At 40.9% G+C, this 14,660-nt stretch overlaps 1 protein-coding gene across 20 annotated transcripts in view; it reads left to right on the forward strand.

The window, feature by feature from the left end:
- DST (dystonin) overlaps positions 1–14,660 on the forward strand; it is a 490,174-nt gene that overhangs the window by 109,109 nt on the left and 366,405 nt on the right. For all 20 annotated transcript variants that reach the window (XM_053222643.1, XM_053222633.1, XM_053222646.1 and 17 more), the window contains one exon: positions 13,199–13,406. In XM_053222643.1, coding sequence (XP_053078618.1) covers positions 13,199–13,406 — 208 coding nt within the window. The remainder of the gene's footprint in view (positions 1–13,198; positions 13,407–14,660) is intronic.

Genomic DNA, 14,660 nt, shown 5'->3' on the forward strand with positions numbered 1-14,660 from the left:
CAAGTCCTCAAAATGGTATAGTTTTTGGTAATATAACTATAATCATTGCTATTCTAAGTACTCTTTACTTTGTTTTCATTTTATCTTTTCCTCTTAGAGTGAAATGCTGTAAAATATATTGAGTGTTATGTGCTAGGCAGGCATCATATTAGATGCTTTACATACATTATCTCATTTTTTAAGAAATGTTTATTTATTTTTGAGAGAGAGCTAGAAAGCACATGTGTCAGTGCATGGGTGAGGGGCAGAAAGAGAGGGACAGAGAGAATCCCAAGCTGGCTCTGTCCTGTCGAATGAGGAGCCTGATAATGGGGCTAGAACTCAGGAACCATGAGATCATGACCTGAGCTGAAACCAAGAGTTGGATACTTAACCAAGTGAGCCATCCAGATTCCCCCATTATCTCATTTTATACTGCCTAACATTAGTGAGGAAGATATGATTATCCACATTAAGAATCTGGGAAAGTTGGAGAAGTTAAATAACTTTCTAATGGTAGTATGGGTGGTGAATAGTAGAGTTGGAAGAACCATTGTAGCCTTCTGACCCGGCCTGATAAAAGTTCTGTATTGTTTTTCTTTCCATTAAAGTGTAAAATGTGAATTATACCATGTGTTTCTAGTTCCCTGAAATGCAGGAAAGGTGATTTATAAAACTCTGAGAAAGTAATATTGAAGCCAGTTGTATTACTTAGGGTTCTCCAGAGAAATGGAGCCAATAGGACAGATATACATACAGATTTATTCTAAGGAATTGGCTCATGTGTTTGTGGGGCTGGCAAATCCAAAATCTGTAGGAGAGTTTGACAAGATAGAAATTCAGATAAGAGTTGATGTTACAGGCTGGAAACTCAGGCAAGTTTCCTGTGTTGTAGTCTTGAGGAAAATTCCTTCATTTACAGGAAACCTTAGTCTTTGCTCTTAGGGCCTACAACTGCATTGCTGAGGCTGACCCACACCCATGATCTGGCCAAGTTGATATATAAAATTAACCATCACACCAATAAACAATGATTTTCGCTGAACAGACTTTTGAAGATACCTGGATTCTTCACTGCCAACTTTCCAGCTGGTTCCTGTGCTGTGGATACATACACAGGACCAGTGCAGGAGGAAATGAAGTAGGGCACAAGGGAACAGCTCTCTGTTTATTCCATAGTGTGCATGTGTTTCTGCTAGAATTCATCATAGTGTTTTCTGGATGTGGAGCAAGCAAGTGTATTCCCTTCTAATATGGTTCTAGAGTACTTCAAGGTAGCCTTAAAAAGAAAAATGATGCTGGAGGAAGAAGAAGGAGGAGGAGGCAGCTGCTGTGGTGATTTTGTTGGTGGGCTGTGTGTGTGTGTGTGTGTGTGTGTGTGTGTGCGTGTGTGTGTGTGCATGCGTGAGAGGGGTGGGGGGGAGAGAGAGAGGCAGACAGATAGATACTCAGGACATTTGTAGCCCTAGTTGACAGAGCTTCCTCTTTGATTCTGTACTCACATGAGAACCAGCTACTGAAGCTGAGCTACAAGCCAGTGGATCCATTCAATAGATAGTCATGAGGGGCCCACTCCCAAGAACTGGAATTCTAAAGTAAATATGAAACAGTCATGCCCATGCAGGGAGTGTGAATCTATAAACTCTGGTGTAAGATATATCGCTTTCTCTCTCTCTCTCTCTTTTTTTCATCTCAACTTAGGTTTTGACTCCCATTCTCCCATTATGCTGGGTTGGATGGTCCTTGCTTCATCCATCTTGGAGTTGTGTTAATGTTCTGGGTTCTTAGAAGATGCCAAAGTGTCAATGAATAGGAAAGAATATTTGTGACTCTAGGTTATGCTGACATACTGCCTGTGATGTGGCTGCCCCTTTGGGCCCTTTAGGCTGTTTCTGGGTTACTCTCCGGACACAGGGATCTTTTGAAAGGTGCACCATAGGGTTGGTACCCCTAGACACACCAGGCAGCCATGTCTGTATGGTTTATCTTCTCAGATTCAAGAAGTCCTGTGCTCCAGGATCCACAGATGTTCCTTGTAGCCCAAGTGGGCCTCTTTTTAGGCTGGGGCAAGTCCTTTTCTCCAGAACTTTCTACCCTATTCTATGCCCTAGTCTCAACAGCCAAGTGTTCTTGCAGGCTGTTTCTGCTGCCTGCCCTGACACATAGCTTCCCCTAGGGATAAAGCAAAGAAGGGACAGGCCCAGATTACCTTCTGAAAGAGACATCTATTACAAAAAGAAGATGAAGTCTGAGGTAGCCCTTAGTGTAGATGTAGGGGCTTTGAACCACACAATTGTTCCAGACGGATCTCAAGTGTTCTCAGAGTGGGATGTACAGTGCATCTTTGGGAAAGCCCAAATACTACTTAAGGGCAAATGGAATGTACTTGGCATTTATTCCCCAGAGGAGAGGCTGCAGTTGGACTGGACTGCCATCATCCAGCATGAAACATCCCAGCTGGGCAGAGTTTTCCACCAAGTCAGCTCAGAAGCATTGGGCCTCCTATGTTCAGTCAGTGATCCATGGTTCCAATAAGATGTGGCTAATGGTAGCAGGATCATCTTCACTTAACACACTGGGATCAAGCCCTGTTTTTCTCAGAAAGGGACAGTGGAAGTGCCAGGCACTTAAAATGTCATGTGCTTGGTTTCAGTGCAATAGTAAGGCTCCTTTTTTAAATGAAAAAGTAATTTTTCCACTTCATTTAAGCAGTAACTATTTGAAGTGAGAGAATAACTCTGTAAAAGCTATTATCAAAAGCAATTTTCTGAAGTCTCATTAATGAAGACAGGTAATGAAAATGAAGGTATAAAGACAACCCTGCTTATGTTTCTACAGGGAAGAATTGAATACCTATAATTGCTTTTTCTTTTAATACTAATGTGTTTGTCTAAGTTTTTGTTGTTGTTTCCAACAATGGGGAAAATGAATTTAAAAGAAAAAAAGAGGAATGGAAAGATACAAGGACATCTCAAAGAACTGAAGGTTCAACAACCAAGCTTGGGATGGATAGGAAGGATAGATATGGGAACTACATGGACCTTGTGTGCTGAGAGCTGTTACTTACGTGACCTAATTGCAATAGCTTCCAGTCTCTGTCTCTGTTTGTTGCTTCAAATTCCCTGAAATGACAAATCATGTTGGCTTAACTGGAGTTAGTCATATACCTCTGGATCATGCCAATGTGATTAGCTAACGTCACTTAATGCTAAAATTTACTTAATGCTTTCTCCATGTTGGGCATTGCTATAAGCACTTTTCATGTATTATTTATTCTGCTCCAACAACCTTATGTCTTATGCACTGTTACATTTCCCATTTCTCAGATGAGAGAACCAAAGCCCAAAGAGGCCAAACAGTTTTCCCAAGGTCATATAGCTTTTACCCAGCATTCAGTCTTTGGTGTGACATGCACATATCTTGAACTTTATGACTAGTCAGCATAGATAGTAGTTGGGGTTTGGTCTTCGCAAATGTCCTGTGCTTATATCTTAGGGCCCCACATGTGTGATCATAGCCCACATCTTCTTTTTAACAGAAGCCAGAGTTCTGTACTGGCTATTGAGAGTATTTGGAATCAAAACCTCTTCCATGACCTAGACAAAGGTAGGAGAAACATTTGGTAGCAGATTTGACCATGGGGAGGGGCAGGAGCGAACAATAGTGGGAGTCAGCAGCAGGAGCAATGGGTGGGTGGTCCTGCCAAGTTCATGGAGATCATGAGTCAGCATTTACCAAGGCATACAGTTCACTTCCATTTCCTGGGCATTTGAAATGTTAACCAGAGTTTTTGGGAATGGAGCAGAATGAGATCAGCACTTGGATGTCAGCAGGAACATAGAGTCCTCTGTTTCTGTTTGACACTAATTTAACTGAGATATTTTGATAACCCTTTCCTTTGTTTTGTCCCCTCTTTTCTGGTTTTCTTCTTATTGTTTTTTAAACTGCCATCCCCTTTCTAAAAAATTTTAAATGTTTATTTATTTTGAGAGAGTGAAAGAGTGTGCACTAGCAGGGGAGGAGGAGGAGGAGGAGGAGAGAGAGAGAGAGAGAGAGAGAGAGAGAGAGAGAGAGAGAGAGAGAATCCCAAGAATCCCAATACCAATCCCAAGAGAATCTGTGCTGATGGTGCAGAACCCAGTGTGGGGCTCAATCTCACAAACCATGAGAACATGGCCTGAGACGAAATCAGGAGTTGGAGGCTTAAGGAACAGAGCCATCCAGGCGCCCCTAAATGGTCATTCTCTTTTTATTGATTACCATTATTATCCCCTACTTTCCTCACCTCTGCGGTTTACTTTCTGAATGCAACAGTATCACCCATACTTTCACTTATGCCTTAATTTATGCTGGATCCTATGCCAGGCATCATAAGTAAATGAAGTGGGCCGGGTACGGACTGTGTCAGACTAGAAAGCACATGTCCTTTCTGAAAAGGGGAAATACTATTAGGCTCAAAGCTCCACATCTTAATTTTCTTATAAAACTCCAAGTTTTTAAATGTCTGTCATTAGTGTTAAAAAATGAGTAGGCCAGTCACAATGCATCTGTAGGATGGCTGTATCAGCAGTTGACAGTTTTGGATATGATACTGTTGGACGAACGAGGCAGGTACAAAATGCGTGCATCTCCATCGTGGCTTCTAAAGAGACTATAGATGCAGTAAACTGTTTCCTGACTCAGCATCTCTCTCCCAATTGACTTTATATTATTAATCATATCTTTATGTACACATTTACATTATCTTATGGAAGAGATATTTTTCAGCCTAACACATTAAGATGATAATATTTAAATATAAGTTGGCTATTTTATCACCTCTGCTCTGCCAGTTAGATTTTAAGCTCCTCCAAGGCAGGAGCCGATGTGTGCTTCAGACATATTTATTTTTAAGATTTTTATTTTTAAGTAATCTTTACACCCAATGTGGGGCGCAAACTCACAACCCTGAGATCAAGAGTTCTCCAGGAGCAATCAAGAGCAATGCTCCAGTGGAGCATTGCCCCACTGACCAAGCCAGCCAGGTGCCCCCACTTAAGACATATTTTTAATTGATTGATATAAATAAGTAGCCATTTAAAATATAAGATTATGTATTCTCTAGTTAAAGAGATGTTTTTGGCATTTGCATTTGTCTTCCTAATGTGTTTCTGTTATGTGGGGCTATTTTCAGTGTTGCATTTGCTTTTTCTTTAGGCAAATTATTTGAAATGCCCTTTGTCAGTATGGAAAGACTACCTACAGGTCCTCAAATGCAGACTGGTTTTGATGTCTCTATTTCTGTAATTTTAATATGACCAAATTAAGCAGGACTTGCAAAAAAAGTCTGTGCTATTTTTAAAAGATTTTTATAATTTTAGAAAAATTTCATATTTTGATACCTAATATAATTTTTCTTTTATTTGTAATCCTTTTGGGGGGATGATTGGGGCAGTGTCAGAACACCTAGGACCAAAGAATCTTAGGGTTGGGAGAGACCAGAGTAAACTCAGTGTTTCCCTCAGCACAGACTTGGTCCCTTGCAGTAGGAAGGTGCTCAGTATCATACAAAGCAGTCTTTCCCAATTTTTTTTTTAATTTTTAAAAAAATTTCATTTATTTATTTTTGGGGGGGGAGAGAGAGAGAGAGAGAGAGAGAGAGAATGGGAAAACACAAACAGGCGAGGGTCAGAGAGAGAGGGAGACAGAATCTGAAGCAGGCTTCAGGCTCTGAGCTGTCAGTGCGGAGCCTGATGTGGGGCTTGAACCCATGAACTGTGAGATTATGACCTGAGTCAAAGTCAGATACTTAACCGACTGAGCCACCCAGGTGCTCCAAGTCCTTTCCAATTTTAAGGGTTGTTTATTTTTGTATGGTTTTTCTTTGTGAACTCACAACTGTCTCTGATCATTTCTGTCCTTTGGGCTTAGTACTGAGCATGGAACAAGTCTACTTATTTTGAGCTCCCCAAATAAATGGTAAGATCTCTGAGGGCTGTATGTTAAGATGTTCCTCCCAGTGCCTAAGACACATTTTAGGGCATTTAACAACACATGGTTGAGAGCACAGGCTTTGGGGTCAAAGGACCCAGATGGAAATCCTAGCTCTAATTTGTACTGATGGAATGACTGTGGACAAGTTACTTAACGTCTCCAAACATCTGTTTCTTTCTTGGGTTGCAGTGAGTATTAAATAAGATATGAAAGAAAATGCTTAGTATTTTTCCTGACTATGGTCATTCAATAAATGATGTGTGTAGTTAGAACATGACGGTTATACTGAAAGGAAGGAAGTCTTGGAGAATGTTATAGTACGAAGCCAAGACTGCCTAGAATCTCAGCCATACTCCTCCCAGAAATAAGTCTTTGATGCTTATCTTGTAGAGCTTCCTACACAGCTAGAGGAAAATGATGTGTGAGCTCAGTTTCCCCAGAAACATAATATCAAGGAACACTCTTTTTTTGTTTTTATTTTTTTTTAACATTTATTCATTTTTTTGAGAGACAGAGCATGAGTTGGGGAGGAGCAGAGAGAGAGGGAGACACAGAATCCCAAGCAGTCTCCAGGCTCTGAACTACAGCACAGAGCCCAATGTGGGGCTCGAACTCACGGACCATGAAATCATGACCTGAGCTGAACTCAGACGCTTAACCAACTGAGCCACCCAGGTGCCCCCCATGGAACACTTTTAATGCACAATCTTTCTAGGAAGAATTTGTGTTCTGAATTCCAGTGTTCTTCTTTCAGAGGCTGATGAACTCGCCCTGTCCATGTAAAAGAAACCTTTGACTTCCTTAACTCTTTGCCCAAAGCCTCCTCCATGGAGTGAGATCCAAGAGCCTTCTAGCTTCCCTTCCTTCTGACCTCTCTTTTCCCCTAACTCCACCTAGGCTCTTCTTCCCCTTTCAGTTAAGGGCTCCTGCAAATGTCCCCTAAAAGGAGAGAGTGGGAGATAGCTGATGTCTCGTCAAACCAGAAGCTCCCTCCCTCTTACTGTTTAAAAGTGGTTTCCAGTTGGGAGGCTAATTAAAAACTATTTATTTGATGAGATATACTGAATTGTTCAAATAGGTTTTAAAAAAATTTAAAACAAGCACATAGTCTCCACAGTTTATCATAATTCATTTGGTTTTCAAGGGCTTAAATACACTGTCTTACATTTTCCTTAACTGTTTTCATCAACATCTGTTTCTTTGTGGTAGAGATTGTTTTCTCTAGGATCTGTAATATCAGATAATGGGCCCTTGCTTTTTTGACTTGTTTCCCAACAAAAAACTAGCATACAAGTTGTTTTGGGCCTTACTATATATTTACCTAATCAATGGGATTTTAAACAAAATTAGATCTTCATGATTTTAATTTAATTTAATTAATTAAATTTAATTTTATCATTATTATTTTTAATATGGGGCTTGAACTCATGATCCTGAGATCAAGACCTGAGCTGATATCAAGAGTCGGACGCTTAACCAACTGAGCCACCCATGTATCCCAGATCGTCACGTTTTTCACGTTTTGATGTCTTTTATTTTGTTTATATAAAATTTTTTTAAAATGTGATTTTGAACCAACTTTGTGTTCACTAGATTGTATAGTAAACGAATACCGGTGAAGTCTCTTTTATATCCTTTCATCTAAAACTATACTTAGGACTAAGGCAAGCACATCACCTTTCTCTGGTGTCTTGTTGATTTAGGCTACTGCTTTGGTGCTTCTCAAAGTGTATATCAAGAAATACTATGAAAAATTACTGAGATAGACACTATCACTGTGTACTTGCAGTCCAGGGATCTCGATGTTGTGAGGACAGGCCTAGATTAAGCAACACTCAGAGAAACCGAGAAAGGTCTTACTTATGTGTCCACTCCTGTCCCCCACCCAACTCTTCATTTTGAAAATATTCAAATGTGTAGAAAAGTTGAAAGAGTAGTATTGTGAATACTTATTATTTTTTATGTTCATTTTTTTAGTGTATTTATTTTGAGAGAGAGAGAGAGAGAGAGAGAGAGAGAGAGAGAGAGAGAGAGAGAATGCCTGTGCATGAGCAGGGGAGGGACAGATAACCTGTTGGGCCATAACCTATTGCTATATTTACCAGATCTCTCATTTTTTTTTTTTTTAAACAATTGAAAATAAGTGCAGACATCAAGAGTTTCTTTACCCTGGAAGATAAGGATAAAGTGTCCCAGGATAAGGCACTTTCCTATACAATCACAATATCATTATCACATCTTAGAAAGTAAACAATAATTTCCCAATATTATCTAATAAACAATCCATAATCCATGTTCAAATGTTCCCAGTTGTCCCTAACATATTCTTTTTAGCTTAAAACAAAAGTATAGAATCTCATCAAGGTTCACAAATTTGTTAGTATGCTTCATTTATTTTAATTTTAATTTTATTTTTAAAATTTTTAATGTTTATTTTTATTTTTGAGAGAAAGAGAGACATAGCATGAGTAGGGGAGGGGCAGAGAGAGGAGACACAGAATCCGAAGCAGGCTCCAGGCTCTGAGCTGTCAGCACAGAGCCCAACACGGGGCTCAAACCCATGAACCGTGAGATCATGACCTGAGCCAAAGTTGGACACTTAGCTCACTGAGCCACCCAGGCGCCCCTGCTGTATTTATTTTTAAATTTATAACATGCTCTGTTTGTTTGGTGTGTATATTTCTCAACATTGACCATTATGAAGAGTACAGAAGAGTTATTTTATAGAATGCCCCACAATCTAATTGTTTATGTGTTTTAGTTTTTAACCTTTTGGTAAACTTTTGGAAATATATTTGCAGAAGTGTGCATAAAATATAGGTATGCAGGTTTGTGGAAGTCACCTGTCCAGTCTCTGGGATCCTAAAAGTCTGGCTCTTTTACAAACCCTTATCTCTGCACTTGTTTCTCCGTTGCATTTAGAGAATGCCTAGTGCAGAGACAACTTCCTGGCATTTTCCTGCGGATCAGGGTGCTAAGACTGGGCGGCTTCCAATTTAGGCAGTTCCATTGTACTTATCTCAGATCCCCCACCGGGGTTTCAATTAGAGAAGTTATTGTTTAGATCCCCTTCTAAAAATGTTGCATTCTCTAATTATCTTGGCTTTAAGACATTTGGGTTGTTTTTATACCATGTGAATGCACTGGCTGTTAGGAAAGTCATTTTAGAGTTTTGGTGATCTAATTCAATTGTTAAGACTGTCTTAATAACTAGGTTGTAATAAGACATAATACAGGGTGTTTAGATTTCTCACAACCTGGTGTTTTTGGTTAGAGACCCAACATCAGTCCTGAAGTGGTTCACAGTCCTTTATTTAAAAAAAAAAAAAAGGCCAAATGTTAAAAATATTACGACCCAGGCCAACTTTGTCTTTACCCTCCTAATTACCCTTTCTTCTTCTTCTGCACAGTCCACAGTGCTTTCCTATTTCTTTTGTACTCAACATGAATGCCAAATGGTGATGACAGACGATGGTGTAAATTGGGGTCCTTAACCTGGAGTCAGTGTGTCAGTGAACTCCATAAAATCATGTGCAAAGTTTGTGTATATTTGCCCATGTGTTCTGTTCTGGAGAGATGTTCCCATAGATTTCTTCAGCTTTTCAGGGGTGCCTGTGAGCCCCAAATGGTTAAAAACACTGGCTAACTAGTAACTTCTTCCCAGGGCCTTTGCTATTTTCTCTGACTCTTGGCATAGTAGCTTTCTTTTTAGTAATATTTTTGTGTACTTGTTTTGAATTTGAAAATTATAAGGAATAAAATTAAGTCCACTTATTTATAATATTGGTCAACATTCTGAGAAACCATTGTTTATACACTGGTAAATAGTTATCTATCTACCTATCTTCTGTTTACCAATTTATCAATCACCTATCTATCTATTTATCCATCTACACACACACATGCACACACACACACACACACACACACAGACACACACACACACACTTTTTAAAAGAATCCTAGGGGCGCCTGGGTGGCTCAGTCGGTTGAGCGTCCGACTTTGGCTCAGGTCACGATCTCACGGTTCATGAGTTCAAGCCCCGCGTCAGGCTCTGGGCTGATGGCTCAGAGCCTGGAGCCTGCTTCCGATTCTGTGTCCCCCTCTCTCTCTGCCCCTCCCCCATTCATGCTCTGTCTCTCTCTGTCTCAAAAATAAACATAAAAAAAAAATTAAAAGGAATCCTAGTGTAGATGGGTAACATTTTTGTTTAATTGCTGCAGTGTAGTTCATTAGTTCATTGTATGGATATACTGTAATTATCAAATCTCTTATTCATGGACATAGATGTTTATATTTTAATAGGAATCAAACCTTAGGCAATAAGAGATAAGATCTTGGGGCTTTTGCTAGTCACAAGAGCCCTCTTCCTTTGTCTAATCCCTGCAAACTCCACATCAAACGTGAGGCTATGGATTTGGGGCCAGAAAACAGGTTAGCTTTTTCGAAAAGAAAACTGTATTCTTTTTTTTTTTTTTTTAGTTTAATCATTTTATTTTGAGAGAGACAGAGAGAGAGAGAGTGTGCGCATGAGTTGGGGAGGGGCAGAGGAAGAGGGAGAAAGAGAATCCCAAGCAGGCTCCATGCTATCAGTGCAGAGCCCAATGCAGGGCTCAATCTCATGAACTGTGAGATCATGACCAGAGCCAAAATCAAGAGCTGAATGCTTAACTGACAGAGCCATCCAGGCACCCCAGGAACTGTATTCTTACACTCTTCCCTCCAGTCTCCAAGATACTGACATGAATCAAATCATTTCAAATCAATAAAGAATATAACAGTTTTATAGGATTGATTACCTTCAAAGCAGCTTCATTTAAATCCATTTTCAATTTTCAAGGTTCAAATGGGCTTAATTTTGTATAGTTTACTTACATTTTTAAAAGTGTTTATGGAAATTATTGTGTAAAAAACCCTAATATGTTCTTAAAATGTGCTTTTGTTATGTAGCTTGGGAGACTTTACCAAAGAGAAATATGCATTATTTCCCTTGGTCTGTGTATCTGTGTCTATATTTTCATATGATATATTGCTGAAAGAAGTGTGTGTTGCTGATGGTCTTTTCTTCCTTTTCTCTCTTATCTGTTTACCAGTGACACTACCAGATTAGAAGCTGCCCCAGTCAACACCCTTGGGTCCAGGGGTAGTAACTGTTCCCATCTGGCTACGTGTGATTAATGGTGTTTATGTCATGGCATAAATCACATTTTGCTGTTCAATCAGCTGAGACTCTGGCCATTAAAAAAAATTACTCTATCTACAAAAATCAATAACCAGTGGTTTTTGGAAAGGAGCAGTTCTTTAACAGTTACTCCCTAAGTCTGTCTGTAAAGATAAACAATCAAATTACTATAGTCAGTGAAATTGTGCGGGCAACAGCAAGAAATATAATCTCGCAGATAAGGGATGACCTTAAGTAAGGACAGGTAGGAAGCCATTTTAAGGAAGACAAAGCAACCAAAGAAACCCAATACCCTTTTGAAAGTCTTTAAGAATGTCACCCTTTTCCACAGATGTAGCCAATAACACGACATCAGAGAGTGCAAGATGAATTTTCAGAAAAGCATGGAAAATAAATTAGGTTGATAATGGCATTCTGTGACTGACTTAATACCCACTCACAACTCTCTGTGGACTCTAGCAACAATTTAGAAAATCAATTTTATTTATTTACCTCATGTTTGCCTCATACATTATGGCCATGAGGAAAACACACAAAAATCTAAATAAATAAATTAGCCAAGGCGATGACATTTCAGGTAAAATAAAATGGAGACCACTTCTTTGGGAAAGAATAGGGCGCAAGATAAATCTTAGACACTTTACTTGCTGGGAAATATTATGTGTACTTTTAAAATGGTGGTGTTGACCATGTGTAGCAACATGCCTGAATAGACGGAGGCAAGATTAATAGTCCTGATTCACTTATAGTTTGCTTCACAGGCCGTGAGTGAGTGCTTTGGGATGTTGCTCACACAGCCTGTTTTGCTGCAGTCGCCACTGCTTTTGTGAGCAGCTCAGTGTTTTTGCTCAAATTGGAGTATGCCTCACTGATTCCGGTCTGCAACTTGCTTCTTAGGAGTCTGTGACTGCAAGATCCATTTCGGGAATTTGAGTTGCACCAGTTTGCCATCTTTACAACGAGCCTTACTTTTTTAGCAAGTGGAATTCTAAATGGGAAAGTACAGATTCCCCCTCGGTACTTTATTTATATCACTGTTCGCAGCACAGATAACATCCTTATTTCCACAGCAAGCCAGCAGCTCTCTAAATAATCACAAACCTACCTCAGTAAAGAAGGCAGGAATAATATCTTGTGCCTTTTCCCTGTGTGGAAGATAGAACCTTTTGATGCAAGATATGATCATGCAGATTTGTTCCTGCTGGACGAAGGGAGGACTAACCTTCAGGCAAAGTGCTTTGGTAGAAGCATCCTGTTTCTCATTTCACTGTGTAATGACCAGGAGCTGAGAAGAGCTGTTTCCTGTCACTGAGCTGCATCATCCTCATTTACATTATTGGCAGCTGTTACTTTGCTAGAAGTTTAAATTATCTGAAGAACTCTCAACTGAGTTCAGATGTTTGTTTATTGGATCTGTCTTGGGCTTCTGAAAACAGTCTTTTGTGTTCTCTCCAGTCTTAAGAAAAGCTCTTCTCAGAATCTGTCCTTCCTCCCTCCTTGCTCCTTTCTGGGAACCTGCTTCAATCTCATGAAGAAAATTAAGTAAAGAGGACAAGGGGCTTACAACTCGTCAGAAAGGAGACTCCAGTTGTGAGGCGACTTGAAACGGAAAGGAATTGGGACTCAACATCCTGCATTTGTGCTTTGTTTTTGAAACTTCGTGTTAGTTGCATTAATGAATTCACCAGCAGTCTAGTAATGGAAAATGTTTCTCCTGTCCTGCTGGGGGAGCCAGATACTATAGATTTGTAACAGGAAGGCTGTTGATTCTGGCTTCATTGTTGGGCCAGTCATTTGTGAGCCGGTGGCCGGACCGCAGGCCACACACTTCTGTGCAAATCTCCTATGTATTGGGACCGCCTGGGTTTTGTTTCTGCCGTCCGAGACACGGCCAAGAAAAGATGGTGAGCCCTGGGTTTCATTTCTTGTTTGTGTTTCCCCTCAGCATTGAGGATGGTGCAGGATGCCAGACTCAGTTTGGGGGCAGGGAGGGGACTGTTGAAAGCAATGAGCATATGTGAGTGTTTTGCTATTAATGCTTTTTTCTGTGTCATCCTCTGTAGAGTTCCGGGAACGCGTCCTATCGCTGCTCTATGTCTTCCTCTGCGGATTTTTCTGATGAAGATGATTTCAGCCAGAAATCTGGCTCGGCATCTCCAGCGCCGGGAGACACCTTACCCTGGAATTTACCTAAACATGAGAGATCAAAAAGAAAGATTCACGGGGGCTCGGTGCTGGACCCCGCTGAGAGGGCAGTGCTTAGGATAGCAGGTAAGCGCATCCGGGGAGAGGATGGAGCCTAGAGAGAGTTGCGAAATTCACCCTCTACCCCCTGGGGCCGGGGCCGTAGCTGGGAGCTGCTGATGCACCGGGCGGGCGTAGATTGGTGCTCTAGGTGGGGGAGGAGGATGACCATGTTTACTTTATGCCCGATTTATATCGAGAAAGCAGTTTGCCCAGCCTGCTGGTGACTAAGCTGTTTGGCCTTGTCTTCGGGTTGGATGAATTGATACCTTTGAAATGCAAGGGGATATTTACAGACATCTGCATTAAACTTTCCTATTTACACGTTGTAGCTACTGTGACATTCTGAAAGTATTAACTTACGTGATTCCTAGTGCATTTGCTAGAAGCTGTGAGAAAGCTGCCTTCTTTTCCATTTTTGCCCAGGGACACTGAGCTACGCAGATTTAACTGGGGTAGATTCCTGGCTTTTGGTACCCAGGATTGTAGAGGGTACTTCAGCAACTTGGATGCCATTTTTTTTTTTTTTTTTTTTTTTTTTTTTTTTAATGTAGCATCGCTGTCAGCATCATGTGTCCATAGCAGCTTTCTGTCCCTGGTGCTTTTCAGGGCTTAGCCATCATGCATTCCTGATTAATTAATTTATGGGAGGTGCCAACATTTCTGTTCTGTTACCGGTGTTCCCTTGCATTGGCTGTAAAAGTCGAACCAGAAGGGATGGCTTGTTTTACCCAGCTGAAAGCTGAGAACACTGAGGAAACCAGTCCTCCAACCTTGCAGTGCTAGTGTGGTTCTCTCTTCTGTGTTCTGTGCATGAGACTTGCTTCCTGGGGTGATTGTTCCTCAATTCCCTCAATAATTCCCTCTCTCTCTCTCTCTCTCTCTCAGAAATGGTGTAAGTCTTTTGGGGCTCTTGCAAAGGCCAAAGGTCAGGCTTTTTCCAGAGCTAGTTTCTGCAGTCAGTGGATCTGGCCTTCTTTCCACTCCTGGGGTGGGGGTGCCCACCCAGTTTCTTTTGCCTTCCACTATAATGCAAAGTTGGTACTCTATCTTCCTCTGAGGGGGCTGGTGGGGAATAGTCCAGATCCCAGCCACCACAGCAGCTGAGACTCCCCCGATGGTCCCCCCAGTGGGATTTTCTGATTACGGGAAAAACAAACAGCGCCCAGCCAGCCATTCTGTAGTCTGGGTTTCTGGGGCAACAGCCTTGAGCTTCTTCTGTCTGTTGTGAGATGCTGGCTGTTCTCTTCCAGGCCTTTGAGAGGAGGGGTGGAGCCGGGA

The sequence above is a fragment of the Acinonyx jubatus genome, chromosome B2 (genome assembly GCF_027475565.1).
Source record: "Acinonyx jubatus isolate Ajub_Pintada_27869175 chromosome B2, VMU_Ajub_asm_v1.0, whole genome shotgun sequence".
In the NCBI taxonomy this organism is placed as follows: domain Eukaryota; kingdom Metazoa; phylum Chordata; class Mammalia; order Carnivora; family Felidae; genus Acinonyx; species Acinonyx jubatus.